Here is a 27775-nt window from a genome sequence, read left to right on the forward strand (position 1 = left end):
TTACTACTGCTCTAGATGCGGTAGGTAGTGGGCCATTAGATGAGATAAGATATAGTCAGGATTGCAATAATAAGATATCACTGATGTGCAATTATAGCAGCACTCCGTCAAAAACATGACCTAAGAGTTAACATACCATATTGTTACAAAGAGGCTGTGTTGCTTTAGAATTGTATTCCTTTGAAAAATATTACACAATTAGTTTGGGCAGAGATGGAGCAAGACTTGTTTTTATAAGCAAGATTAATTAAGATCATTATTAAAATAATTTCTCATGATATACTGAAAATCACTGTACATAAAAAAAAGAATACCAGCAGGATACAGAAAGCCATTCAAATATAAATACTATTAAAAAAATATAGAAATATTTAAAAACATCTTGCTCACCTGTTAAAGATTGATCTCTATCACATTGTCATTCATCTCTGAATTGGGTTATCTTTATATAAGGTGAAATATAGAAAAGGTCTGATCTATTTGCCTCTCTGATGCAGTTACCATTAGTGTTTCCACTTGAAAATTTTGTGTGAGTTTAATTTAAAAATTTGGAGCATTCTGCATTAGAGCAAGGCAGATACCTTGAATTTTGTTCTATCTTCCACTCTCTAATACTGTTCATTGAGAAGAAAATTACTGCATGCTTACTGTTATAACCATTTCTTTCAGTTTTTAAAACAGATGTATGTGCTTTTGTTGGGTCTTGATGTCCTGGGAAACCCATTTGGATTAATCAGAGGTCTTTCTGAGGGTGTGGAAGCTTTCTTCTATGAACCTTTCCAGGTATCTTTTCTATGCTTATAGTATCTTAGCTTAATAAGGCTTATGTAACAGCAAAAGGTGTTGATTTTCAAAAATCCACAGAACAGGTGAGATAACTAGGGAAATTTACTGGGTTAATGTTGAACAAACATTCAGCTACTTGTATGACTGGCTGTTAAAATTTAGTCAGTTATCACTGAATATCGCACTAACTGGATAAATCTGAAAGCCTGTCTCATGAATGCTTGCAAGCCAGTGCTTTTTTTTTTTTTTTATCTGTCTAGTGATTTTAACTATAAATTTAACTGGTTGCAGGGGGACCCATATTTTTAACTGGGTAGATTTACCCAGCAAAAATCCAGTTTTAGTCATGTAAATCTTTGAATATCGCCCCAACTGTGAAACTTTAAAAAAAATTATAGTAAAATACTATTAAACACATAAGTGAGTGATGCCCTTTAGTGGTACCCTTTTCTATATTTTACATTCAGAATTAGAGGAGAATGTTTTGTATTTTTAACTGGATCATGTATAATTATGTATTGCCTTGGAAAATATGCTAAATATTGATTTATCCTCCCGTGAATGGTGGAGCTGATGTGGATCTACATTTTCATAACTCTACCTACTAGCCTAACAATGAGTAAAACAGTGCAATCTTCTGTTGAATATATAAACAGGGATTGCCAAGGTAATGGTAGAATGCATTATGAAAACTGTTTTGAGACTTGTATCTTAACTCTGAAAACTGGAAGAGAATTGAATACCGGGAAAGATGACTATAACAATATATTAACTACAGTGAAACTTAATGGGGTGCCAACATGTTAAAAATTCATGATGAGGTATTGTCTGGCAAGGTGAAAGTGCCAATTAGACTAGACAATGTTTTAGACATACATGAAAAAGAGCTATCTTTCTTTGAAGAGGGCTCCCTACTGTGAGTCAGGGAGCAACAGAGCAGTGATGTCAGCATGGTAAATGGACATGTCTTCATCACTAACTACAATCCTTCTACTACAGAATAGATGCTCTCTATTGCAGCACTTAGACTGCAAGGTGATCTAATTCACTTTGCATTTGGATCTAAAACATTTCATTCAACAGTCACTTTTACATGTCTGGACATGTAAGCATGTTGCTTCCCCTTTAAGTCAATTGGTCATTAAAGAACTTCAGTGTACCTAGACTACTGTTTGGATGCCTTAAGTTTACCAAATATCAGATATTGTCGTCCAAGATATAATCAGGTTAAAAGAAATTTTTATTGATAAGTCTGCACAGAAACTTCACTTCAAAATCTAAGCTTACATCAGTGGAAGTTGCCAGATGGTAGCAGAGGGGAAAAAATTCACGGCCTCAACACAAGCCATGTTTCACAGAAATGTTCTATCAAGGGGGCAGCTCTACAATAAAGTAAATAAAGTACATGTCATCTCCATAGTCAGAGGTAGACAGTACAAAGGCAAAGGGCCCAAAATAAACATTTTAAATACTTACAAGTAACATTTATGAGTAACACATTTCAAAAGACAAAACTGTCCAAAATGTTCAGCTGATAAAACAGTATATCTAGTAAAAAGGAATAGGACATATGTCATCCTATAAGCTTGAACAATAAAAATGAAATTAAACAAAACCTTGACTTTAGAATGTCACTATAAAGCTCAGAAAATTTAGATGGAAACATGACATTTGTAAGTTTATAAAGGAAACTTACATTATCTGGATAGTAAGGGCTATTTATGCAAGTACTATTGGTGGGAGAAATTTCAAAGCAAAAAAAATCTTACTGTCAAACAGGCATAAAGATATTTATAGACTTAAATAACTAAGCAGGCAGCAATTAGGCTAAGTACAGGATATGATTTAAAAAGAAAAATAGTACCAAATAGTCACGAGTTCAGGAATGGCCAATGAAGAGAATTCTGTAAATAAAGAACTTATTCAGTTAAAGACTAGGAAGCTTAGGTAAAGAGTATGAAGAGTCTGACAAACTGAAAAAAAAAAAAAAAAAGCTTGAATAGTAAAAAAAAAAAAAAAAGAAGCCTGTAAGGCACCATACAAATAGATAAAGAAAAGACAGAAGCTAAAGCCTAGAAAGCATAAGGGCATACCAGCGGTCAATAATAGACACATTAACAGACTTACAGGCCGATACAGTAAGGATGCGGTAGAAAGAGTGTGGCAGTGCCGGGAGAACCCGCATTTGCCGGGCGCACAGTTCGGATCACATACCGCTCGATACGGTATTTAAATGGCATGCAAATGCAAGCCGCGTCCAAGAAGCGTCCATGAAGCGCAATCCATTTTACTGTAGAGGCGCTATACAGCACCTATACAGTATCCCGGGTGCACTGGTACATGTCATTTCAAATGTCATTTCAAATGACAGGTACCAGGAAGTGGATGGTTCTCCTACGCTCGGGCATTGAGGATTGCCAGCTTGACACGCGTCAGGCAAGCCCCAGCATTCCTTCTCCCACTTCAGTAGCCCGGGGCGGATCGGGTGCTCTCTGCGAGGCGGCTTCAGGCAGCCCCCGCCGGCAAAGATGCATGAACGCACGCCTGTACTTCCAATTTGGGCGCTCAAGGCACCAAATGGGACGTACAGGCGGTGCGAGCTCATCATGCCAAAAAAATTGCACCGGCAGGCAACTGGAAGATTGCCAGAGCGGCGGAGCCTGCGCGGGAGGGGGCGGGGCGGCGGCTCCCCTACCTTTCTTACATGCGGGGCAGCTCCGGCTCGCCTGCCTGCCTCTCTCCGTTCCGCCGCTCACTGCCTCCCCAGTGCCATCTTGCAGCTTGTGACATCACCCTGACCCTTGAGTGCCCAAATTGAACATACAGGCGTGACCATGGCGTGCATTCATGCACCGCCTGTACGTTCAATTTGGGCGCTCAAGGGTCAGGGGTGACGTGTCAAGCTGCAAGATGGCACTGGGGAGGCAGGCAGGTGAGCTGGAGCTGCCCCGTATGCAGGAAAGGTAGGGGAGCCGCCACCCCACCCCCTCCCGTGCACCTCCCGGCCCGGGCTCCGCCGCTCTGGCAATCTTCCAGTTGCCTGCCGGTGCAATTGTTTTGGCATGATGAGCTCGCACCGCCTGTACGTCCCATTTGGTGCCTTGAGCGCCCAAATTGGAAGTACAGGCGTGCATTCATGAATCTTCAACGGCGGGGGCTGCTGGAAGCCGCCTCGCGGAGAGCACCCGTTCCGCCCCGGGCTGCTGAAGCGGGAGAAGGAATGCTAAAAGAGAAAGTGAAGGGACATTTGTGAGTCAATGTCCCTGTCAGTGCGGGCCCGTATGGGAGACCGGCACCCATGGACGCGGGCAGGGCAGGTGAGCGGGGGCTGGGGGAAAGTTTGCCCGTGAAATTTCACGGGCAAACTTTACCGCCTACCCTCTAACGCAGGGGTAAGGGTAGGCGGTAATTTAGCAGGTTAAAGACGCGGCTAAACTGCAGGTTAAAAAGGCGATAGTCGGGGCACACGTTACTGTATGGGAGGGAATAGCTAATCGGAGCGTTTACATCTCATATACATGCCGCGGGTGGAAAGGGTTACCCGTTGATTTAAAGAAGCGGTAAGGATGGGTTAAAAGGGATAGTGAATCGCAGGTTGGACTTACGCGGCCAAATAGCAGGTACAAAGTGGGTTAGAAGCGGGGTAATCGCGGCCGCGCTTTACTGTATCGGCCTGTTAAATAGCTAAGCATAGAAATATAGAAATGACTAAAGAAAAAGACCAAATGAACCATCCAGTCTGCTCCACAAGTTTATGGTAGCATCAGCCGTGTCATACAGGTCTCTCCCCCATAATACTAGCATCAGAGGGTGGCATCTGCCGTGCCATACAAGTTACCCCCATACTTAGTTTCACAAACCATCAAAGTCAGGGCCGTTGTTGGTTGCTGTCTGAGTCCAATTCCCTGTTACTTCTTGCCGTTGAAGCAGAGAGCAATGTTGGAATTGTATCCCAAGTATAAGGCTTATTGGTTAAGGGTAGTAACAGTGCCATCAGCAAGTTTACACCCCCCCCCCCCCCCCCATATGCTTATTTGTTTTCTCAGACCTTAAAATTGAATGTCTTGTTGGTTGCTGTCTGAAACTAATTCCTCTCTTCCTCTCTTCCCCCTGCTGTTAAAGCAGAGAGCAATAATGGAGTTGCATCAACAGTATATGAATGCTTATTGGTTAAGTGTAGTAACTACCACATCAGCAAGTTACCCCCATGCACTCTTTTCCTCATTTCCATCTTCTAGCCTTATGATTCCACAAAGTTTATCCCATACCCCTTTGAAATCTTTCCCCATTTTTGTCTTCACCTTCTCCAGAGGGGCATTCCAGGTATCCACCACCCTCTCCGTGAAGAAATGTTTTCTGATGTTGGTTCTGAATCATCCTCTCTGGAGTTTCATGTCATGATCCCTAGTTCTACTGATTTCTTTTCAGCGGAGGTGGTTAGTCAATTGTGCATCCTTAAAACCTTTCAGGTATCTGAAGGTCTGTATCCTATCTCCTCTGCACTTCCTCTCCTCCAGGGTATACATATTTAGGTCTTTCAGCCTCTCCTCATAAGTCATTTGATGGAGACCCTCCACCATTTTTGCCACCCTTCTCTTTACCGCCTCATCCTATCTCTTTCCCTTTTGAGCTATGGTCTCTAGAACTGAACACAATGCTCCAGGTGAGGCCTCACCAAGGACCTGAACAAGAGGATTATCACCTCCCTTTTTCTTACTGGCTATTCCTCTCTATGCAGCCCAGCATTCTTCTGGCTTTAGCTATCAACTTGTCACATTGCTTTGCCGTCTTTAGATCGCTAGACACTATCACCTCAAGGTCCTTCTCTTGCTTCGTGCACAACAGCCCTTTACCCCCCCCCCCCTCCCCCATCACATACAGCTCTTTTGGATTACCATACCCATAAAAGTGAAAAGCAGTTCTGAAAGAGAGTCACCACTCACTACAGTTGAGCAACCCAGGGGGTGAAACATAGACGTGTGGATTTTGGATAGTGTGTAAAAAAAAAAAACAATACAAAAAAACCCCCAAAAAGCACCTGGAGTGTTAGGGTTATTTTCCACTAAGAAGGCAGCTTCACATGAGATGATATAATGTAGAATAACTACTTCATGGACCAAGGATTTGAAATAATCAAGCAGAGCTGTGGAAAGTGCCTCAGTTAAGGGAAGGTAGAAACAGGAATCAGAGAGTTGATGTATAGTTTTCTGTATGTAAAAAGATTTGTCTAAGATTGCAGCACTGCCACCCTTATCAGCAGGCTTGATCACAATAGAAGAGTTCTGTTGAAGCATGTGAATCATCTCATGAAGGTTACAATAAGGGTAGAGATGCTGTGATTCAGTGATAGCAAGATCATGGAAGACTGATTTTTTAAAAGCTTAAATGAGAGGATTGGTGCTACCAAGGGGGCGCCAATGGGAAGGGAAGGAAACAAGGGATAAATCAGGAGTAGGGGGTCAGGAGGAAAAGAAATGTTTGTTGTAATAGGCATGCAAACTGGTATAAATGAATGCACATACCAAACGGATCATACATTAGGGATGTGCAGAGGGACGCCATACGTTGCATTCGTGATTCGTCGAGGAGCAGATACGTTGCATTCGGCCATATGGCGCCCCGATGCGTTAATACGGCGATTTCTATTCGTGTCCCAGCTAAAATTAAAATTAACTACAACCCCCCCACCCTCCTGACCCCCCCAAGACTTACCAAAACTCCCTGGTGGTCCAGCGGGGAGTCCGGGAGCCATCCCCTGCACTCTCACACCCTCGGTGCCGGTTTCATCATGGCCCCGATAGCCTTTGTCACAGGGGCTACCGGTGCCATTGGTCAGCCCCTGTCACATGGTAGGAGCACAAGATGGCACCGATGGCCATGTGACAGGGGCTGACCAATGGTACCTGTGCCCCTGTGACAAAGGTTATCGGCGCCATGATGAAACCGGCACCGAGGATGTGAGTGCAGGGGATGGCTCCTGGACCCCCCGCTGGACCACCAGGGAGTTTTGGTAAGGCTTGGGGGGGGTTCAGGAGGGTGGGGGGTTTGTTTAAATTTTTATTTAGGTGGCCGTATAATTCGGCGAAGATTCATGTATTCCTGGGGAATCGCGATACGTTTCGCTTCCCCGCGAATACGATGAATAGTGTAATATACGTTGCGGATCGCCAATACGGCAAAAACGAATGCACACCCCTATCGTACATAGAAGTTGGCACAAACAATAGTCCATAGTTGAGGCAGAGTTCAGCCGAAGACAGAGTTCTTGAAGACAAGTTGAATACCAGCAAGAAGCTTGAGCGTGTTGAGATCTTATGGTGGATGAAGAATATTGCTGGAGAAGGGGGACCCAATCTCAAGCAATAATAGCCTTGGGCATGTAATAGTGGTCGGGGTTCTATAAAAGAAGAAGAGGATGAGGTAGGAAACGTCTGATGTAAATCTTGATTTTGAAGCTGAAGTTTCTATGCATGTGAATAAATATTTCCCTTTGACCTGATTACATCTTGGTGGACAATATCTATTTGCTACATGTTCATTGTGATTTACATTCATATCTGGTATGCTAGTTGCTTCTAATTATTGTTTTGTCTTGTTACGTTGTTTACCAACACATCTGTGTTAAATATGTACAATCTATGTATCACCACCTGTAATGGATACAAAATACAATCCAAGGTAGCATAAAATGTACCTTGCAAGGTCAATTTAGCAGCTTGGAAGTAAAAGATTCAGGGCATATAATGGGGCTATTTCTCCTGACCTATTCAGGCATGTAATATAATTCGTATATGAACTTTGGCTGGAGGATTATAGCTTTGCATAACTCTCATATCACATGTATGCAAATGGAAAATATTCACAGCATTATTGAGTTTGGTCTATAGAATGAATTACTGTATCCTGTCTGCAGATTTCTCTGGGGAAGAGAGTGATTAGCTGGTACTAGTTCCGCATTGCTATAAGCAGAGCCATGGGAAACTGCAAAACTTTCTTGAAATTTGCATTTAAAAGAAAGTGTGGATATTAGAAGTTTTTGCAAAATTTTCCATAACTTTTTTTTTATTTTAGAATTAGAATTGTCCTGCTTTGCCTTCTTACCACTGAAGGCTTCCCAGGTATCTACTCAACTTCAAAGAAGGTTGACATCTTAAAGTATGAGAAACCGAACATACTGTCTTATAAAACTGCTCAAAAAAAAGGAAATTGTAGTGCAGAAGTCAGATTGGGAGTAGAATAGTGGAAGAGGATGTCAGAAAATGTGCAGAATAGTGTAGCTGCCCAAAATTAGAAAATTATATACAGTTTTACTTTGCTTTCAATTTTGTTTTTAATAAAATCTTGTACTTCAGGGAGCTGTTCAAGGGCCTGAAGAATTTGCTGAAGGCTTTGTGATTGGAGTAAGAAGTCTTCTAGGACATACAGTAGGTATGTATCATATTCAACGAATTTCAGAATAATATATGAATTTAATTGTGCAGTGTCAGATTGTAGCAATGTAACTTATTCCTTGCTATATCCATTTTCATAGCATCATCTGCTTTGAGTAGTCTCTCCAAAATTAGCACTTTATTGAAGAAAGTGTTTTAACATAGTAAATGACAGTAGATAAAGACCACAATGGCCTGCCCAGTTGAGATTCATCTACTTTTGGTAGATGTGCATACAAAATTCCCAAATGGAACCTAATACCAGTCGTCCCCCCAATGGGTTTTCCACCTGATCTTTCAAACATCCTTTCATACCTGTTTCAAGTGTGGTTAAAGTCTGTCACAGTGAGGGTTCATCTATGTCTTGCTCGACTTCTAGCAGTGAAATTTACTATAGTGACTTCCTGGAAGTGCATTCCGAATTTGGAACACTGGCATCACCAATGTAGCGAAATAGATGTAGAATTGCTGATAGTGTCTGAAAGGTGAAAAATTAAAGTATGATCGATTATGTAAATGATACCTGAAACTTTATAATTAAGAGATATATGTATGTTTGCATGTTTCATTACTGTTGGTAATATCATTATGGATTTCTGTTTGCCCAGCTGTTTTCTGTGACAATGTACAAGCCAATTCTTTCTATTAATAAAACGTTTATTTTAAAAAAAAAAAAGTCTGTTGGCCCTCCCCATGCTTTCTTGGAGCCCTGATGCAGCTGTACTGCTGCTGTTTAAGGTTGTAGCTGCTGCTCTATGCAGGTTACCCCCATGCTTTCTTAGATCCTTGATGCAAAAGCATATTTCTAGAATTATATGGCAGTTCAGTAAATGCAGCGCTGTATACAGTTTCATGTTTCGCATTCCTGTTTAATGTTGCTACACTGACAATTGTTGAAGACTTTGCAAACAAACCGAGGCATAAGTTTGAATATGCAGTTGTTATCAAAAGCTTAAATCTACACTTTGACATAGCTTATACTGTAATATTAACTGTTTCAGTCTGATGTAATTGTCTTTGTAGAAGTCATGGCACTGGTTTGCATATAAACATGTATGTGATTATCATCTAAGTTTAATGTAATAGTCAAATCACTCACTTGGTCACTTATTATATATTAGTGACCCTGTTTCATTGATAGTTTTTCCTTTAACTACACTACATATTTATTTTTATCTTACAACATATCAGGTGCCTTTTGAATTCTTATCCTTCATCTTTATTTTGTAATCTCCTGTATTGGTGCCCTCCAGTCTGTTCCCATTTCTCACAGCAGCTGTTCTTATTCATAGACGGTTGTCATGAGAATTCTTAGTGCGAAACTGTTGGTTATCCACATTTTAATTTTGCTAGTTACTTTAGAAAAAAATTGAATTCAGGGTGTTTAGCTGTATTTATAATGCTGATTATGACTTGGCTGTTAATAAGTTTGTCAAGGAATGGTATCACTCGTTTTGTGGTCTCCTATAGGTGGAGCAGCAGGAGTGGTATCTCGCATCACGGGTTCTGTAGGGAAAGGTTTGGCTGCTATAACAATGGACAAAGAATACCAACAGAAACGCAGAGAAGAGATGAGCCGTCAGCCTAAGGACTTTAGCGACAGTCTGGCAAAAGGAGGAAAGGGCCTCTTACGGGTAAGTGGATGTGCAAGCATGTTAAACCTACTGTATTTCCAGAAAGACTGAACAAAGAAAACTGCTAAATAATAGTCCTTAGATCCTAACATTTCATTCAACTGTTTTTAAATATTTCCAAGTTTTATTGTTGAATCTAGTGTTTCTGGGAAAATACCTGAGTAACATCACCAGAAAATTAAATCTTCCATTTTGTCCAGAAGAGCACACTTACCCCAGGATTCATCGTTCTGCTATAAATATATAAATATAGCAGAATGATGGCCCGCAGGAAAAAAAATGGGGCGGGGGTTAAAGTATGCAGCCGGCCGCATCGCCGTGATGCGTTTTCACCCACCGCAGTTGCGGCCAGGTCACACACTTTCGCCCCCATAGCGCCATGGGAAAAGGTGTTATTTCCCGCGGTACTGCAGGCAATGATATGGAAAACATTGTCACCCGCAGCACTGACGGACCCTAACACCGCCCCCCCTCCTCCCCTTCCCCTGATTTAAATTGTACCACCAGGATGTGGACGGTAGCGCTTGCGATGAGGCCGTAATGCGCACAATAACGTTACATTGCAGTTTAAAGAATGACCCTGTTAATGAGATGCAAACCTTCCCACATTGTCCCATCAATGTACTTCAAGCCTATTATTCAGTAGGGGGAAAATAGCTGTTTAGATAACATTGCTTGCAGACCTCTGCTGACACTATCAGCAGGAGTACCACATACTGACAAATGTGATAGTGGGTTTAAAGCTGATTCACTTGAGAGTTTTAATACGTTTGGCTTTTAAATGGTGATGAATTTTGCTAATCATTTTACCTCTCTTTTTTACTTTAAAAAAAAAAAATGCTCTGCCTATTTGTAAAAACCTCCATACTGGTATAACCCCATCTCTGGGTGCCGTCCTAACACCAATGGGGCCATATACATATTTTTACTCCAATGGGGCTGGAACCATTCCTGGCTTCTGGTACACTCTTAACCTCAGGGCCTGAATCCTTTATTGGTGGGAAGCAAGGTGGTTTTTTCAAGGAGTGCTTAGGGTGACTTTATATAGCTTTCTTTTCCCTGGGAAAGGGGTACTGTACCTTCCCTGTGGGTGCTGTGAGTGCCACAAAGAATACACTGGAGGCTGATGTGTAATCTGATGAAGTGTGGCACAAAAAACTCAGTCCTCAGCACCACAGAATTTGTCTTTGCTTACAGTCTTTAACTGTTACCAGAGCCAGGAATTCCCAGGTGGGCAGGGTACCCTTGGGTTGGGAAGGTTAACTCCTTCCAGAAACTGGTAAAATGTGTAACTGCTGGCTCTGCACAGAGAGTTAACACCTCTCTCCCCCCAGGGGTGAAGACTGCAGAATGGGTGTCCTCAATGGTCTCAGTTGCCTCTTATTCACTGCTACTTGGTTTTTCTTTGTTCTCACGGTATTGAATCCCTGATGGGGAGGGATCCTCTTTAGGAACAAGCAGTTCCAGATGTTCCTTAGATGGGTAGGAAGTGAAACAGCTAAAACTTTCTCCCGAATCTTCTCAACCAAATCCTGAGGCAAACCACCAGAAGGTCCTGGCAACAGGTCATTTCCAGCCCTCTGACCTCACTGAGGTGACAAAGGGGCAGATCTTCCCTAGCCTGGGACTCCTAGAGAGAGGGTTCCCCTTGCTCTTCCTCCAGGCAGTGTCCAGGGGTCTCATCAGGCTTCTTAGAAATCAAAGTCTCTTAAAAAGAAATCACCAAACAATCCAGGATACGGTCTCTACCAACCATGGAGTGGATGGACAAAACAGATCCCTGACCTGTTTCACAGACTCCAAGCAGGGTTTGCCGGAGCCTTATGAAAAAGGCCTAAAAAACCAACTCAGGAAAAGCTCCACACACCTCCAAAATAAACTACACGGCCTCAGAGCTGCTTAAATAACCTCGGGACAAACCATCCCAGCACCTTCAAAGGGAGGGACTGTACAGAATGGTGCCTCCCCCTAATACAACCTATACTGCCTAAGTGAAAGAGTAATCCAGAGCCACTAATGGTAATGAGACCGGAGGGTTCACTGAAGACTCAATCTCAGCATTGGCATTGTAAATTTAGTCTGGCATTTGGGATTTTGTTTAAGGTGTGGATTGAGTTATGTTATAGTTCACTGAAGACATTGTTAGTGATATAACATGAAAATAAAGCTAACTGTGTGTTCTAAATAAAGGGCAGTTTGAATGCAGTAAAAACTCATCACTCTTTCTGTATGAAGCTAGTACCTAATAATGAGTGAGGTGTGTATATTATCACTAAATGTTTGTGAGAAGATGTTATAAATTCATATAAGAATAACCAGCATTTAACTGTGTACTGTTATGACTAGCTTACCTGCCTGGTGGTGTTACCCATATGTTGTTTACTATGAAAAAACTACTCAATGAATTAATGGATCTATACCCAAATAGCTATACTGTAGGTTTTGATGTTACTGTAAGAACTTTTGGACACACAATTATAAGAGTATCCCAGAGAAACCTGGAGTACTAGCATATTATTAGGGCTGGTTTGCCACATACTCAGCTAATGAACAGTGTCTTTTTTTTTTTTTTTGCCGTTCATATGGCAACCTAACTATTAAAGCATGATTGCATGTCATGATGGCTTTTATGGGATCCCTTTGCTTTATTTTGTCCCTGATGTTTTATTAACTTTCAGATGAGAAAAACAGGTTTCACTTATGTTAGCCTGTTCTCTGTTTTCAATAACAACTGAATGATGTTGTAACAGCTGTATTACTTGAGTAGGCAAAGGAAAAATCAAAATAATTGCAGCTATCTGTTAATTCTTTGCCCACTTAACAGTAAGTAAACAAAACATACTGAAACTAGCAGTGTGTTAAACTGAACAAAGAATTATTATAATTTAAGGACATTTTGTCAAATATTTGAGTGTGATGTATCATTGATGAGATGTATATGGAAATAACGTATTCTATCACTGTAGATGGGAGAGGGACACAATCTCTGTTTTCTGTTATTTCCCTTGAGGTTGTGTTAACTTTGACAGAATGCAAGAACAAAAGAAACTCTTGAAGGTTATACATCCAGTATAAGTTCGCAAACCTAGGCTGCAACCTTGAAAAAATAAAAAATAAACTCCAGACCTAATTACACAACATACAAGATTAGGTGGTCACCATGACATCCCAAAAATTGTCATTTAATTAATGGAAAAGAAAAAAAAATCTTTCAGAAAAAAAGCCCAAGATGTCATATTTTTAAACAAAAGGCAAAATACCTAGGTGGGCAATAACTTAGTCATTACAATTTGATGGCCTTTGGTGCTGAATCCATTTCCTACTGGACTGGCATCTACTGCACTTTTATCAGCATTACAGTTATTAGTGGGCACCATAATTGGTAGCTTTATCAGAAAATCCAAGACTGAATCAGCACTAGTTGAGCAGTATGGGAAGAGACAATATGTTAGAGGTTTTTCTTTTTCTATCCAGGCTATTTTCTTTGTGGTTAAAAGGAGAGTATTAGTATCTACTACTATCAGGCTAGCACAGTTGTTTACTAAAATTTACAATAGATTTCTAGTAATATAGTGACACTGTATTTTTCTGAAATCCAGGATAATTCGGTCATACATGTAATGTTATCCAGTGGCATAAAACAGGATCTCCCAGAAAATTCTGGAATAACCTGGAAAGACTTTTCTGAGCATTTATGGGATTTTATGCATAGCAATGCCTCACAGGCCACCTCCCACACTAGCCTTTTTTGCCCATAGGTACAGCTGAATATATTTCTTACGTGTGCTTTGTGCTGAGATTCCTGTGTCGTCATCTCCTCTTTGTTGTTGGGTGTCTTGTGTTAGTTTCTGCTTCTTAATGATCTAGGTAATATTCCTGAGAATAGAGGTTCTCAAGAATATTACCTGGATCATTGAAAGCACTCTAGTAAATTTCAGCAGGTTTTTTTGGGTTGGTTTTTTTTTTATATGCAGTCATTTGGCCCTAAGTGTTTCCCTCTGTGCAGTCTTATATAGTGATCTGGGGTGGCCTTTCCTTACATCATAAATCTAGTTTTGATTTTATTTTATCAGTTTTCCTCAAAATTTCCAAGACGTCCAGTGGTTTCAGGTGTTACGCTAAATGCATCTTAAAGATGTTCATCACAGACATTGCATTTATTATTTACAATTTTTGTTACCCGCTCTTCCATGGTTCAGGGTGTGAGGTATAACAAAACATATATTAACTCAAGATAAAATGTAAAATAAAAATATATTAGGAAAATACAAAAACATCTCATGTTTTGCATCAGATGTATAGGGCTACAACACGACAACTATGACTGTGGCATCTCCTCAAATATATTACCTGGGGCCAAACCATCAACTTCCAGATATTGACTGCATGATATTTTCTCTGCAGTATCCAAGCACAGTACAACCCCATCAAAACCTCATCACTTTGAAGGAGTCGAGACTTGCACCAACCACTGGCATTGTTTTGATGCCAAGGAAGCCTCAGCTGTCCTTGGTACTCAAATTGGAACACAAGAGCAGGGACCTTTCCTGCTCTTTATGCTCAGCACCTGAGAGAGGGTTTCCCCCAGGTCAAGTTCAGATCCCAGGAGGCTCAGCACATAGTTAAGATGCATTAAAGCCTTGGAATCATTCTTTTTAGTTTAGGACTCGGAGCAAGGAGGTTGTAGCTTCATTAGAAGGTGAGCTCATCCTCTCAACCAGATAGTCAGCTGTGTCAGTGTTCAGGGGTCCAGTCAGTAGCCATTAAAACTTCCCTTCAGGTTACTCAAGATGACATCTCCTCTCCAACTGAGACTTCTTCTGTGTTGACTTTAGCGGTGTTTGAGAAGGATTTGTATGAGGATCTTCAAGGCTCTTAATTGCATCTCAAGAAGATGTAGATGATGATACTGAGTATCTCAACACCATATGTGGTGCCAACTGAAGAGCTCTTTTAGACTTGTGCCCCATTACTGAGCAAACTGGTACCAAATCAGTATCTCAATACTAAGATTTGACTTTGATGCCATATTCACCAGAGCAAAAAGCCTGTGGAATGATTCAGTGTTGAGCAGTTTTGTTTCAGCTTTAGCTTTAACTTCAAGGTCGGTGGCCTCTCAGACTCCAGGTCCAGCTGTGTTTTTGGAATCTGAATCCAAGATTCCTGAGGTCCTCAGTACAAGTTTAGAGAATCAGATTCTGAAAAATAATATTCTCAACACTTCCTCTTGGGGTCTTCTCCTCAGATGAGGAATATGTTCACTTCAGAGAATCTTTTGCTTCCTAGATTTTGTCCTTGGCTATTCTCCTAAATTTAAAGTAGATAGTGTCCAGACCTCTACTTATTGATCTCTTCAGATTCCTTGATGCCTTTAAAGAGAAATTGGTTATACCTTTCCACCAACCTCTACAAGACATACGGAAGAGAATGTGGGGAAACTCCAATTCCCATTCTTGTTGGAAAGAAGACAGACATTAAATATTGTATCCAAGCAGATCCAGGATTCAATCTATGGTTATTGAACCTGGCCCTAAAAGGAGTCAAAAAGTCCAAGCCTTACTGTTAGTGCCCTGGATGTAAATCACAGACCTTTGTAGCTAGAGGTTCTTTCCAAAGATTCTTTAGTTCCTACATGGAGACCAATATTTGGCCCGCTGTGTGTGAAAATGTTAACCAGACAACATTTCCCGGTTACTTTTGTCTAGATATTCAGCCCGAATAAGGCACACTCGAAATCTAGTCCAGAGTTAACCAGATAACTGTATCCAGTAAACTTTAGGCTGCTGTTTGGCTGAATAGAAATAAACCAGTAACTCTGGCTACTGGTCCTGAATATCAAAGTTAACCAGACAGAGTTTAACTGTGCCCTGGGAATGCCCCCAAGGCAGCCTCTTTATCTGGCTAAATTTTGTATGGGCTATTTATTTAGTTAATAAGCAGAGGAGAAAATTGAAACAGGGTTCTTCCAGCTAACTGCTGAATGAGCTGGACAAAAGCTTTGAATGTGAACCCCACAGTGTCATATCTGTTCGTTATGGTGGTGTGCATGCATACCATTCTGGAAAGGTGCAGAAATTCCATGAGTTTATCCCTTCAAAGAAACCAGAGGAATTTTTTTTTCAGCTAATGAATACTGGTGAGGAGTGTGAAAAGAATCTGGTTCTATAATGTTGTCAGACCGCATTCAGAGCCCGCAGACTTGCACGATTCTGGAACTCAAGGAGGATGTGTAGGATAGGCTTATAGATATGATCTTCATATCTCTGAATATCATCAGAGAAACATCGTTCTCATCAAAGACCACTGCTTCACACGTCATACACTATCCATTGTCAGCTATGATTCACTCACCACCACAAGGAAATATCAGAATGGTTCATCAAGGAGGCAATTTCTTCTTTTAAAGATGAACAGAGTTCTAGGCTTCATCTTTGTGCTGGCAGACATTAAAACCTCATGTGGCAACCCAGTCAAATCCAGGATCACATTTGTGTCTGAAACCAGAGCAAAATATCCAATATTCCAGTCTTCATGCTACTCGGTCTACCCATGAGGAGGGGATACAGGTTTTACCTAGATTTTTGGCCCTCTTGTTCAGAAAAGAGGGACACAAATGAAGCCTACTAAATATTACATCAAATCACACATGCCCTCCCCACCCTGAAGACAAGATTGCATCTGGCATCTACAGAAACTACTAGAGTTCTCCTTACAGATTAATATGCTCAAACATGTTTCACCAAGTCCCAAATTGATTCGATGTCACTGCCTCTGGGTGGGATGGAATCATGAAGGACTCACCACTGGTGTGATATTCCAATCTTCTTGGAGCAAACTCAGCAGGGCCATCTGCTCTGTTGCCTCAACTCTCCCCAAACCAGCTACAAAGGGGGAAGAAAGAGCAATCACTGCCTCCCTGCCGCCGTCCTCTGAGAGGGCAGGTGATTACCAATCCAGCAGCAAACTCCTCCACTGTGGCAACACACATCACTTCATCATCATGCACTGTAGGACTGTTGTAAACAGCGCCTCTCTGTGCCAGAGGAAAACAATATGTGGGGCTCAGAGAAAGCAGTCTCTGCAGGCGAACATGGTTCTCCCTCATCGCGTTACACATTGGGCTCTTAATCTCTCTGCTGATCTGCTAATGAGGTTAGCATAATGGCTTGCTGACCTATGGAAAGAGAGGGTTTTGTAGGGAATACCCTCACCTTTCCTTTCTGTTTAGAAGGCATTTGGACTGAAGAAAAAGTGTAAGAAAAACAGTGTGGTGCAGCAGGCAAACATGACCTCAGCTATGTTGCCACCTTGCTCCCTAACAAATGCATTTATGTCATGGAGCAGTTTAGAGACTTCCTGTCTCCGTGACTCTTGCTCATGTGATGAGATTATCCTTCCAAATTCCTCAGCAAACATCTTCCAACTTGAGCTGGGGAGCTGATACACAAGAGCATCTCATCCCATGCCCCTTAGTCAGTTCAGGAAAGACAATATCACATCAGTTCCTAAAAGTATAGGCATAGATTTCGATCCTAGACCTCCCCAAGTAATCTCTGGATCAGCACATGGTGAACAAGATATTTCTTGAATGGGTTTCTGACCTCACTGAACAGATTCTCACCACCTGCTGCAGGGGAAAATCAGAAAGAAAATTAGCATCAAACAGCTTCTCTCTTTATTGGGGGACAGGTTTTTTATATATGTGTATCATCCAATCAGGGGCGGCTCTATAATGAGGCAGGGTGAGGTGGCTGCTTCAGGTGGCAGAATTTTGAGGAGGCAAAAAATGCTGCCAGCAAAAGGGCCCCTACAGTGTCTGCCTCCCGTTGCCCCTGCTGCTGCCTGCCTCTTACATTGCCCTCAGTGTTTACAAACTGCACCCCTCTGAAAAAAAAAATATGCAGATTCCTATGTCACTGAGGCACAGGTGCCGCACAAGCTCACCATTTCCTGCTGCCTCCCTCATGCTTTGGCGCCAGACAAAGCAAGGTCCGTGCTGCCGGTTGCACTCTTCAGCAGCACTTGTGGCTTGCAGAGCTGCTCTCTGTATTGGGACTCTGCTTGATTCTCATACCATGATGGTCAGTCCTGTCTGTCTTTTCCCTGCCTCCGTGGATCATCAGAAAAGTATGTAAACATTTTAAAAGTGGCAACGGCAAGCAAAGCTGAGCCTCTGTTTCTAGTATGTTTGCTGCTTGGCTACTCTGCACACGGGAGGGGAGGCAGGGTACTCACTGAAGGAGAAAAATGTCTTCCATGCTGTCAGTGAGGGAGGCCTCAGGTGGGGGCTGCAGGGTGGAACGGGACAGCTGCAGCAGAGCTTCTTTCCAGGCAGCACGTACATACAAACAATGGAGTCTGGGGCTGTGGCTGGAGCAGAGGAGTAGGCAGGCTGCAGACTCCAAGCCCCAGTACCAGCACAGCCTGCAGCAGTGACACTCTCCTGGAAGCTCCTGAATATGCAGAAGTTCGAGAAGAGAGAGAGAGACAGTGATCTTTGGGTGGGGTTAGGTGGCTGAGACAAGGAGAGAGTGACTGACAAGGAGAGAGACTAGCCTAGGGAAGGGGAGTGAGACAGTGACTGAAAGAGACAAATAGGCCTGGGGGTTGATAGCGACTGGTGAGAGAGGGACTGCTCGGGGAGGAAGGGGTGATGGTAACTGGTGAAAGATTGAGCTGGGGAAGTGACAGTGACTAGTGAGAGAGAATGGTCTTGTGGGGTTGACAGTGCTGAAAGAGAGACCGAAATGGGGGGAGGTGTGACAGTGACAAGAAAGACTGGTCTGGTGAGGGATGACAGTAACGAGAGAGTCTGGTCTGCAGCGGAGTGGGTGACAGTAACTGGTGAGTGAGCAGTGTTACCTGACCCCCATCCCCATGCAGCCCAAAGAAATAGGGAGGCCTGAGAATGAGAGCCTGTGTGTGTGGGTGTTGATGCTAGAACATAAGAAAATGCCATACTGGGTCAGACCAAGGGTCCATCAAGCCCAGCATCCTGTTTCCAACAGTGGCCAATCCAGGCCATAAGAACCTGGCAAGTACCCAAAAACTAAGTCTATTCCATGTTACCATTGCTAATGGCAGTGGCTATTCTCTAAGTGAACTTAATAGCAGGTAATGGACTTCTCCTCCAAGAACTTATCCAATCCTTTTTTAAACACCGCTATACGAATTGCACTAACCACATCCTCTGGCAACAAATTCCAGAGTTTATTTGTGCATTGAGTAAAAAAGAACTTTCTCCAATTAGTTTTAAATGTGCCCCATGCTAACTTCATGGAGTGCCCCCTAGTCTTACTACTATCCGAAAGAGTAAATAACCGATTCACATCTACCCATTCTAGACCCCTCATAATTTTAAACATCTCTATCATATCCCCCCTCAGTCGTCTCTTCTCCAAGCTGAAAAGTCCTAACCTCTTTAGTCTTTCCTCATAGGGGAGCTGTTCCATTCCCCTTATTTTGGTAGCCCTTCTCTGTACCTTCTCCATCGCAATTATATCTTTTTTGAGATGTGGCGACCAGAATTGTACACAGTATTCAAGGTGCAGTCTCACCATGGAGCGATACAGAGGCATTATGACATTTTCTGTTTTATTCACCATTCCCTTTCTAATAATTCCCAACATTCTGTTTGCTTTTTTGACTGCCGCAGCACACTGAACCGTCAATTTCAATGTGTTATCCACTATGACGCCTGGATCTCTTTCTTGGGTTGTAGCACCTAATATGGAACCCAACATCGTGTAATTATAGCATGGGTTATTTTTTCCTATATGCATCACCTTGCACTTATCCACATTAAATTTCATCTGCCATTTGGATGCCCAATTTTCCAGTCTCACAAGATCTTCCTGCAATTTATCACAATCTGCTTGTGATGTAACTACTCTGAACAATTTTGTGTCATCTGCAAATTTGATTATCTCACTCATCGTATTTCTTTCCAGATCATTTATAAATATATTGAAAAGTAAGGGTCCCAGTACAGATCCCTGAGGCACTCCACTGTCCACTCCCTTCCACTGAGAAAATTGTCCATTTAATCCTACTCTGTTTCCTGTCTTTTAGCCAGTTTACAATCCACAAAAGGACATCGCCACCTATCCCATGACTTTTTACTTTTCCTAGAAGCCTCTCATGAGGAACACTGTCAAACGCCTACATCTACCGGTTCACCTTTATCCACATGTTTATTAACTCCTTCAAAAAAGTGAAGCAGATTTGTGAGGCAAGACTTGCCCTGGGTAAAGCCATGCTGACTTTGTTCCATTTAACCATGTCTTTCTATATGTTCTGTGATTTTGATGTTTAGAACACTTTCCACTATTTTTCCTGGCACTGAAGTCAGGCTAACTGGTCTGTAGTTTCCCGGATCGCCCCTGGAGCCCTTTTTAAATATTGGGGTTACATTTGCTATCCTTCAGTCTTCAGGTACAATGGATGATTTTAATGATAGGTTACAAATTTTTACTAATAGGTCTGAAATTTCATTTTTTAGTTCCTTCAGAACTCTGGGGTGTATACCATCCGGTCCAGGTAATTTACTACTCTTCAGTTTGTCAATCAGGCCTACCACATCTTCTAGGTTCACCGTGATTTGATTCAGTCCATCTGAATCATTACCCATGAAAACCTTCTCCATTACGTGTACCTTCCCAATATCCTCTTCAGTAAACACTGAAGCAAAGAAATCATTTAATCTTTCTGCGATGGCCTTATCTTCTTTAAATGCCCCTTTAACCCCTCGATCATCTAACGGTCCAACTGACTCCCTCACAGGCTTTCTGCTTCGGATATATTTTAAAAAGTTTTTACTGTGAGTTTTTGCCTCTACAGCCAACTTCTTTTCAAATTCTCTCTTAGCCTGTCTTATCAATATCTTACATGTAACTTGCCAGCATTTATGCTTTATTCTATTTTCTTCTGTTGGATCCTTCTTCCAATTTTTGAATGAAGATCTTTTGGCTAAAATAGCTTCTTTTACCTCCCCTTTTAACCATGCCTGTAATAGTTTTGCCTTCTTTCCACCTTTCTTAATGTGTGGAATACATCTAGACTGTGCTTCTAGAATGGTATTTTTTAACAATGACCACGCCTCTTGGACATTTTTTACTTTTGTAGCTGCTCCTTTCAGTATTTTTCTAACAATTTTTCTCATTTTATCAAAGTTTCCCTTTTGAAAGTTTAGCACGAGAGCCTTGGATTTGCACACTGTTCCTCTTCCAGTCATGAAATCAAATTTGATCATATTATGATCACTATTGCCAAGCGGCCCCACCACCATTACCTCTTTCACCAAGTCCTGTGCTCCACTGAGAATTAGATCTAAAATTGCTCCCTCTCTCGTCGGTTCCTGAACCAATTGCTCCATAAAGCTATCATTTATTCCATCCAGGAATGTTGTGTCTCTAGCGTGTCCCGATGATACATTTACCCAATCAATATTGGGGTAATTGAAGTCTCCCATTATTACTGCACTACCAATTTGGTTAGCTTCCCTAGTTTCTCTTAGCATTTCATTGTCCATCTCACCATTTTGACCAGGTAGACGGTAGTATACCCCTATCACTATAGTCTTCCCCGACACACAAGGGATTTCTACCGATAAATATTCAATTTTGATTTAGTCTCATGCAGGATGTTTATCTTGTTGGACTCTATGCCATCCCGGACATAATGCGCCACACCTCCTCCCGGGTGCTCCTCTCTGTCATTGCGATATAATTTGTACCCCGGTATAGCACTGTCCCATTGGTTATCCTCTTTCCACCATGTCTCTGAGATGCCAATTAAGTCTATGTCATCATTTACTGCTATACATTCTAATTCTCCCATCTTACTTCTTAGACTTCTGGCATTAGCATACAAACATTTCAAAGTTTGTTTTTTGTTTGTATTTTCATTCTGCTTTTTAATTGATAGGGATAAGTTAGAATTTTTTAGCTCAGGTGAGTTTTTAGTTACAGGCACTTGGACTATTTTTCTAATTATTGGAACCTCACTGTCAGGATGCCCTAATTCTAATGCATCATTAGTATCCTTTGAAGATACCTCTCTCCGAACCATGCGCTGCTGAGCGACTGTCGGCTTTCCCCTTTGTTCTAGTTTAAAAGCTGCTCTATCTCCTTTTTAAAGGTTATCACCACTAGTCTGGTTCCACCCTGGTTAAGGTGGAGCCCATCCCTTCGGAAGAGACTCCCCCCTTCCCCAAAAGGTTCCCCAGTTCCTAACAAAACTGAATCCCTCTTCCTTGCATCATCGTCTCATCCACGCAGTGAGACTCCGGAGCTCTGCCTGCCTCTGGTGACCTGCGCGTGGATCAGGGAGCATTTCAGAGAATGCTACCCTAGAGGTGAGAGAGCCTGTGTTTGTGCATGAGAGCGAGTGAGAGCATGTGTGAATGTGAGAGAGCCAGAGCTGTGGTGTGTGTGCATGTGGGAGAGAATCAGTGGTGTGTGGTCAGGGCCTTCAAGAGATTCAATGAATCCCCAGCCCATAGGCATCGCTATGGGGTGACAAGTACTACTCAAATCTTATACATCAGATTGGGCAGGGATAAGCCAAACCCCTTCCCGATCCAATCGGTGATCTCACACACACACACCCTGGTAGCAGAAGTCACATTTATCCAAAAGGCATCGCCTGCTACTACAGGAGATGACATTCAGATAAACATGACTCCTGCTGTCACTCACTCCACAGGGTGGGGCCCCTAATTTAACTAAAACCCACCCAATCCTGCCCCCTCAAAAATTTGCATTCGTGCTATTATACTTTTCACATGTATTATGGCGTTAACGCATTATCACATGTGTTCACATCGTAACGCATTTTGATAAATGATCTTAGTAGCTAGAAATCTTGCCAATGTTTTTTTATAAATCTCTGGGAGATCCATTTACGTCTGTGCTATTGGATGATTTCACCCCTCAGCTGTGACTAGTTGCCTCAGGTACAAACTTAGGGCCCTCTTTACTAAGACTGTTACTTTTAAACAGCCGCACTGACATGCATTTATGCCGGCTCATGCTAATGGACATGGCCAGTTTATAGCATACATACGTATATGCGCACCTAAAAGTCTGTATGCACGTAACGTGCGTGCAATTTTATATGGATGCCTGCTGTGCGTGTAAATGCTACCTCTACCGCGTAAGTGGGGGGATTTTGGTACATGCACGTGCTGACGCGATTACCAGTTTTCTCCAGTCCATTCCCTGTTTGCCTAGTTAAAGGATAGGACTTCCAAGCCTCCCTTTTATCCCCAAACCTTAAAACGTTGCTGACCTCTTTTGGTTTTTTTATCTCAGGACTTGTATGCCATCCACAGCAGAAGTAAAATTACAAGATAGGGAACACTTACATGCAAAATACACTGAAAAATCTAGGAATGCCTATATCCCACCCAGACCATGCCCAACCACGCCCCTTATTTTGCAAAACAATTTTTGTGTGCATACCAGGAGATACGTGCATACTCGCAAGCTTTTTAAAATCCGTGCATCATGTGCCGGCCTGACTTCTGCACATATCTCCCGGCATTGGCGCGCGTAAGGCTTTTAAAATTTGCCTTTAAGTATTTTTCCCTATAGACACATGGGAGTGAACTATTAGTAAATAGGCCCCTTAGATTGAGTCCTCTGTGGATAGAGGAATACCTGATTGTAATCTGCTTTCAAGTGCCTGGAAGGTGGCATGTAAATCAAAGTAAATACATCATTTAATTCATGTTTAATAAGATAAAAAGGCACATGTTTGGGGACACTCGGATGCAATGAATCAACAGCACTCCCTTTAGAGACCATCCCTGGTTGGTATGGTAGCCATGGAAATATCTTAAGTGTTTGTGAATGGAAATAATGGTTCTTATCATACATGGACTGTATGTACTGAATGCTACAGAAATAAATGTTGTTAGAATCCAAAGTCTAGCCTTGCAGTCTTAAATAAGCATTCTCAACAAAAAAAACAAAACAGTGATTAATTTATTACATACATTATGCTCCTTAAAACCGAGGTTCTAGGAAAGCAAATAATCTTCATGTCGTCATCCACTTAGTTGCTCTATTGGAAATTAACATGGCAACCACACTATTTTATTTGTTGAAAACTGAAAGGTGACAGATTAACATTTTTCAATGCATAACAAATCTGAGTTAAAAAATGTAGCAACAGAGACCCCCAGTGGATAATCTGCTGAATCTCTGGCATCAAAGTGAAAATTAAAGATCCCCTGTCAATGGGGCCAATGTAATAAAACCCAGGAATAAATCTGAGCTAATTTTTAGCACAAGTCTTAGTTTACTCAAGCATAGGAAACTTACAGTAGTGTGGAATGCTGTAAGCTAATGCCATGCAAATAGGATTTTAAAAAAGGTAAAAATGAGTTAACATGAAATGCAGGAAAATTAAATGCAGGAAAAAATTAATGCAGAAAAGTGCTTTAAAAACAGGCATAAAGGGAATCTGGTGCTGGAGGGAGAGTGACCAAAATAGCCTTGCTTGCAAGATTGGCACTGCACATCCTAACTTTGGCACAAACTGAGCTTGCACTTCAATTTTACTTGCCATGCCTTGCCACTATGGACTTGTGAGATTGGTGGTGTGCATTCTGACTTTGGGCACAGCCTCACATCTAAGGCCTTTGAGACAAGGCGCGACAAATAAAATTGATGCGTAAAGTCTCTAGGGCAGCACCTGTAGCCCAACAGTTTGTACTCATTTGTGCCTAAATCTGGATGTGCAACGCCAATCATACCAAGGTCATAGCAAGGCATGGTAGATATAATTGGAGTTTAAGCTCTTTGGGGCAGGTACCTACAGCGAAATTGTTGGTGCCCGTATCAGGATGCGCAATGCCAACTTGTATGCAAGGCCAATTTGGTCACACTCCTGCCGACACTTGCTTCCGTTTCGTCTGTTTTTAAAGTGTAGATTTGTGCTGCTATTGCATTCCAGTTTGGGCACAATCTTGCATCCAAGGCCATTTTGCCAAGGGGAAGGGAGGGATGTGAGTAAGAAGGGAAAGAAATTGAGGAAAGTTGAGGGAAGGGCAGGGGGGGGGGGGTGAGTGTGAGGGGAAAAGAGGAAAGGGGCTGTGGGGGTAGGGGTGATGTGTGTGGTGGGTATGAATGTCGGGGAGAGGGAGAGAATGCTCTCACCCATGTGTGTGTGTATAATCTAGCATAAATAATGTATATTAAGGAGGATCCTAATATATAAAAGAAAAATCAAAAAATGATCTTCCTCCCTCAGTTATTGTTTAACATTTTCACTAGCTTCTTTTTACAGTGTTAAAAAATGGTTTATTGGTAAATGTTCACATAACACAAATTGCCATCTTAAAATCTAAACATACCTAAGTATGTCTACACCATATCAAACTCACTCATTCATTCACATTAAAATCCAAATATCAAAACTCTATCAAAATATCTCTGAAAAAGTCAGAGCGAGTAGCAAAAAACCTATACAACTGTTCCCAAAGTGCAAGTACATTCACATGCTTTCCACATTTCCAAGTTAAACAAAAAATCCTTTTAATTTAGTTTCACCTTGCTGTTCATAGAGTATCTTAATGCTACTTTTATGCATCCAAAAAAATGTTTACTTGTAACAGCTTGATTTCATGTGGTGTTATTTTGAATGTTGAAGGCACTTATATGTCCATTTATGAAATGTTCTCGGTAAACAAAACCGTTGTTGCATCTCTAATTCCACACCATGGCTTAACTCTGTGTCCTTCCAACTATTTCATGATGTGAAAGTAGCCGTGCTGCTTACAGATTCACAATAAAAGACCCCTACAAAGGCCTCCGTTTCACCCACTCATGGGCTTCCATGGGTAGATGATGGTATGGGGGAGTGTGTGTGTGTGTGTGTGTGTGTGTGAGGGAGGGGTGTTAATGTTGTAGGTGGACTGGGTGGGGATGACTGTGCATGACTGAGGCAATTATAATAGCTTAAGCTGGCAAGTAGAAATGTAACTCCAGGGTCTGAGATGGTGTAAACTCTCCTTTCTAGCAGCCAGTGTTGTTCTTTAGTGTCCATGGTGCTGGAAGCAGCTAGACATTTGGTTTAGGGCACCACATTAGATAAGACTGGCACCAGAATTGCAAGCTTAAGTCATCTCAGACCTAGGAGTTACATTTCCAGCATGAGCTCTCTGCAGCTGAACAGTACCCCAGTGTTGGGATGCACAGTGGCAACTTTTGCAGAGAGAGTAGTGGATGCATGGAGCAGCCTCTCAGTGGAGGCAGTGGAAAAGAAAAGAGTATGTGAATTCAAGAAAGCATGAGATACATACAGTGATTTCTGAGGGAGTGGTGGAAATTGAACAGGCTAGATAAATTAGACTGCTGGGCACAGTCAGTGGGCCATGTGGACCTTTTTTTTTTTTTCTGTCGTTTTGTTTCTATGTTCCTAAATTGCGTACTGTTCAGCTGCAGTTTTCACTGGAAATTTAATTTCTGGAGTAAACTCACATTTCTGGTGGCCAATGTTATTCTATTGCTGTGGCAAGATACAAAAAGTGAAAAGCAAACAATTTCTATAATTCAAAATCCCAAAAATGATTCAATCCATATTTTAAGAAAATGTTAGACACATCAAATGTTACATTACATTATCATACAAGCAAATTTAATATAACATTTCTATTTGGGTGTAACCATTGATCATGTAATCACTTTGATATGATTGACCAGTTATGAAAGATGGAATAAAAATATTAAATTAAACTAACACAGGTACTGCATAACTATTCATTAAAACAAATGTCTTTCAGGGTGTTCTTGGTGGAGTAACAGGGATTATCACAAAACCTGTGGAAGGTAAGCAAAGTTTCAACAATTGTAGAAAGATCTAGTATAAATACTACTCCTGGGGGAGTTCTGTGCAAAAAAATTTAAAATTCTGCGCACAAAATGTTTAAATTCTGCATACTGTATATTGGTCAAAATATAACAATACACATCACAGTCTGAGTAATTAACTTTTCTATATTACATTTTTAATTATTACTCAAAGATACAGAGTGTTAAATATTTTGAGCGAATTTCCCTAGAAATCCAGTGTAAGAATGTCCCTTCCACCTCTCTTCTTATTCCCCTGGCCAGACCTCTCTCACTCTGCCCTCTCAAGCCCCAACTCCTCTGCTTTCCACTCTCTCTCCCCTTCAGGCTTAACTCCTTTCACTTTATCTTCACTCCCCAGCCCTCCATTCCCAGAGTTTGACCCCTCTCTCACTCTGCCCCTTATACAGGCTCCATACCTCCCTCTCTCATATACCCTCATACACAGGATCCCTCTCTCTCGCGCGCACACACACCCTCACACAGGTCCCTCTCTTTCCCACACACACAGACTCCCACTCGCGCACACACCCTCACACGGGCTCCTTCTCATTCGCACCACTCTCTCATTTAGGTTCCCTCTCTCTTGCACACTCGCCCACAAAGGCTCCCTCTCTTTTGCGCACACATCCTCACACAGGCTACCTTTCTCTCTTACACACCCCTGCACAGAGGCTCCCTTTCCTTCTTGCACATACACCCACTTTCCCTGACACAGGCTCCTTCTATCCCAAACAAACATGCACCCTCCCTCCCTCATACACCCACATCAGTGCCCAGTCTCTCATATACACAGTTCCTCACAATCTCTCTATATCCACACACACCCATGCTCCCTCACGTACATACACACGCGCACGGGCTCCTTCTCTCTCACCAGGCCTGTTGGATCTTCCTGCACTCATACCCCAACCCCCTCCCCCAAAATGCTTTCTTCGCCTCCCCTATGCACATATACCTATGCTGTTTCTCCTCGTCTGGCAAAAGCAGCTCTTCAGGGATGGGGTCCGCTTGTGGCCACCAGGCATCACTCATCTTCGCCACAAGCAGGATAGGCTTTGCTCGCCGC

At 42.0% G+C, this 27775-nt stretch overlaps 1 protein-coding gene across 4 annotated transcripts in view; it reads left to right on the top strand.

Annotated features, from left to right (window-relative positions):
• The window catches only part of VPS13C (vacuolar protein sorting 13 homolog C), a 483673-nt gene that overhangs the window by 401651 nt on the left and 54247 nt on the right, over positions 1–27775 (top strand). For all 4 annotated transcript variants that reach the window (XM_029575527.1, XM_029575524.1, XM_029575525.1 and 1 more), the window contains 4 exons: positions 670–783; positions 8139–8214; positions 9687–9850; positions 26640–26685. In XM_029575527.1, coding sequence (XP_029431387.1) covers positions 670–783; positions 8139–8214; positions 9687–9850; positions 26640–26685 — 400 coding nt within the window. The remainder of the gene's footprint in view (positions 1–669; positions 784–8138; positions 8215–9686; positions 9851–26639; positions 26686–27775) is intronic.

The sequence above is a fragment of the Rhinatrema bivittatum genome, chromosome 13 (assembly GCF_901001135.1).
Source record: "Rhinatrema bivittatum chromosome 13, aRhiBiv1.1, whole genome shotgun sequence".
In the NCBI taxonomy this organism is placed as follows: Eukaryota; Metazoa; Chordata; class Amphibia; order Gymnophiona; family Rhinatrematidae; genus Rhinatrema; species Rhinatrema bivittatum.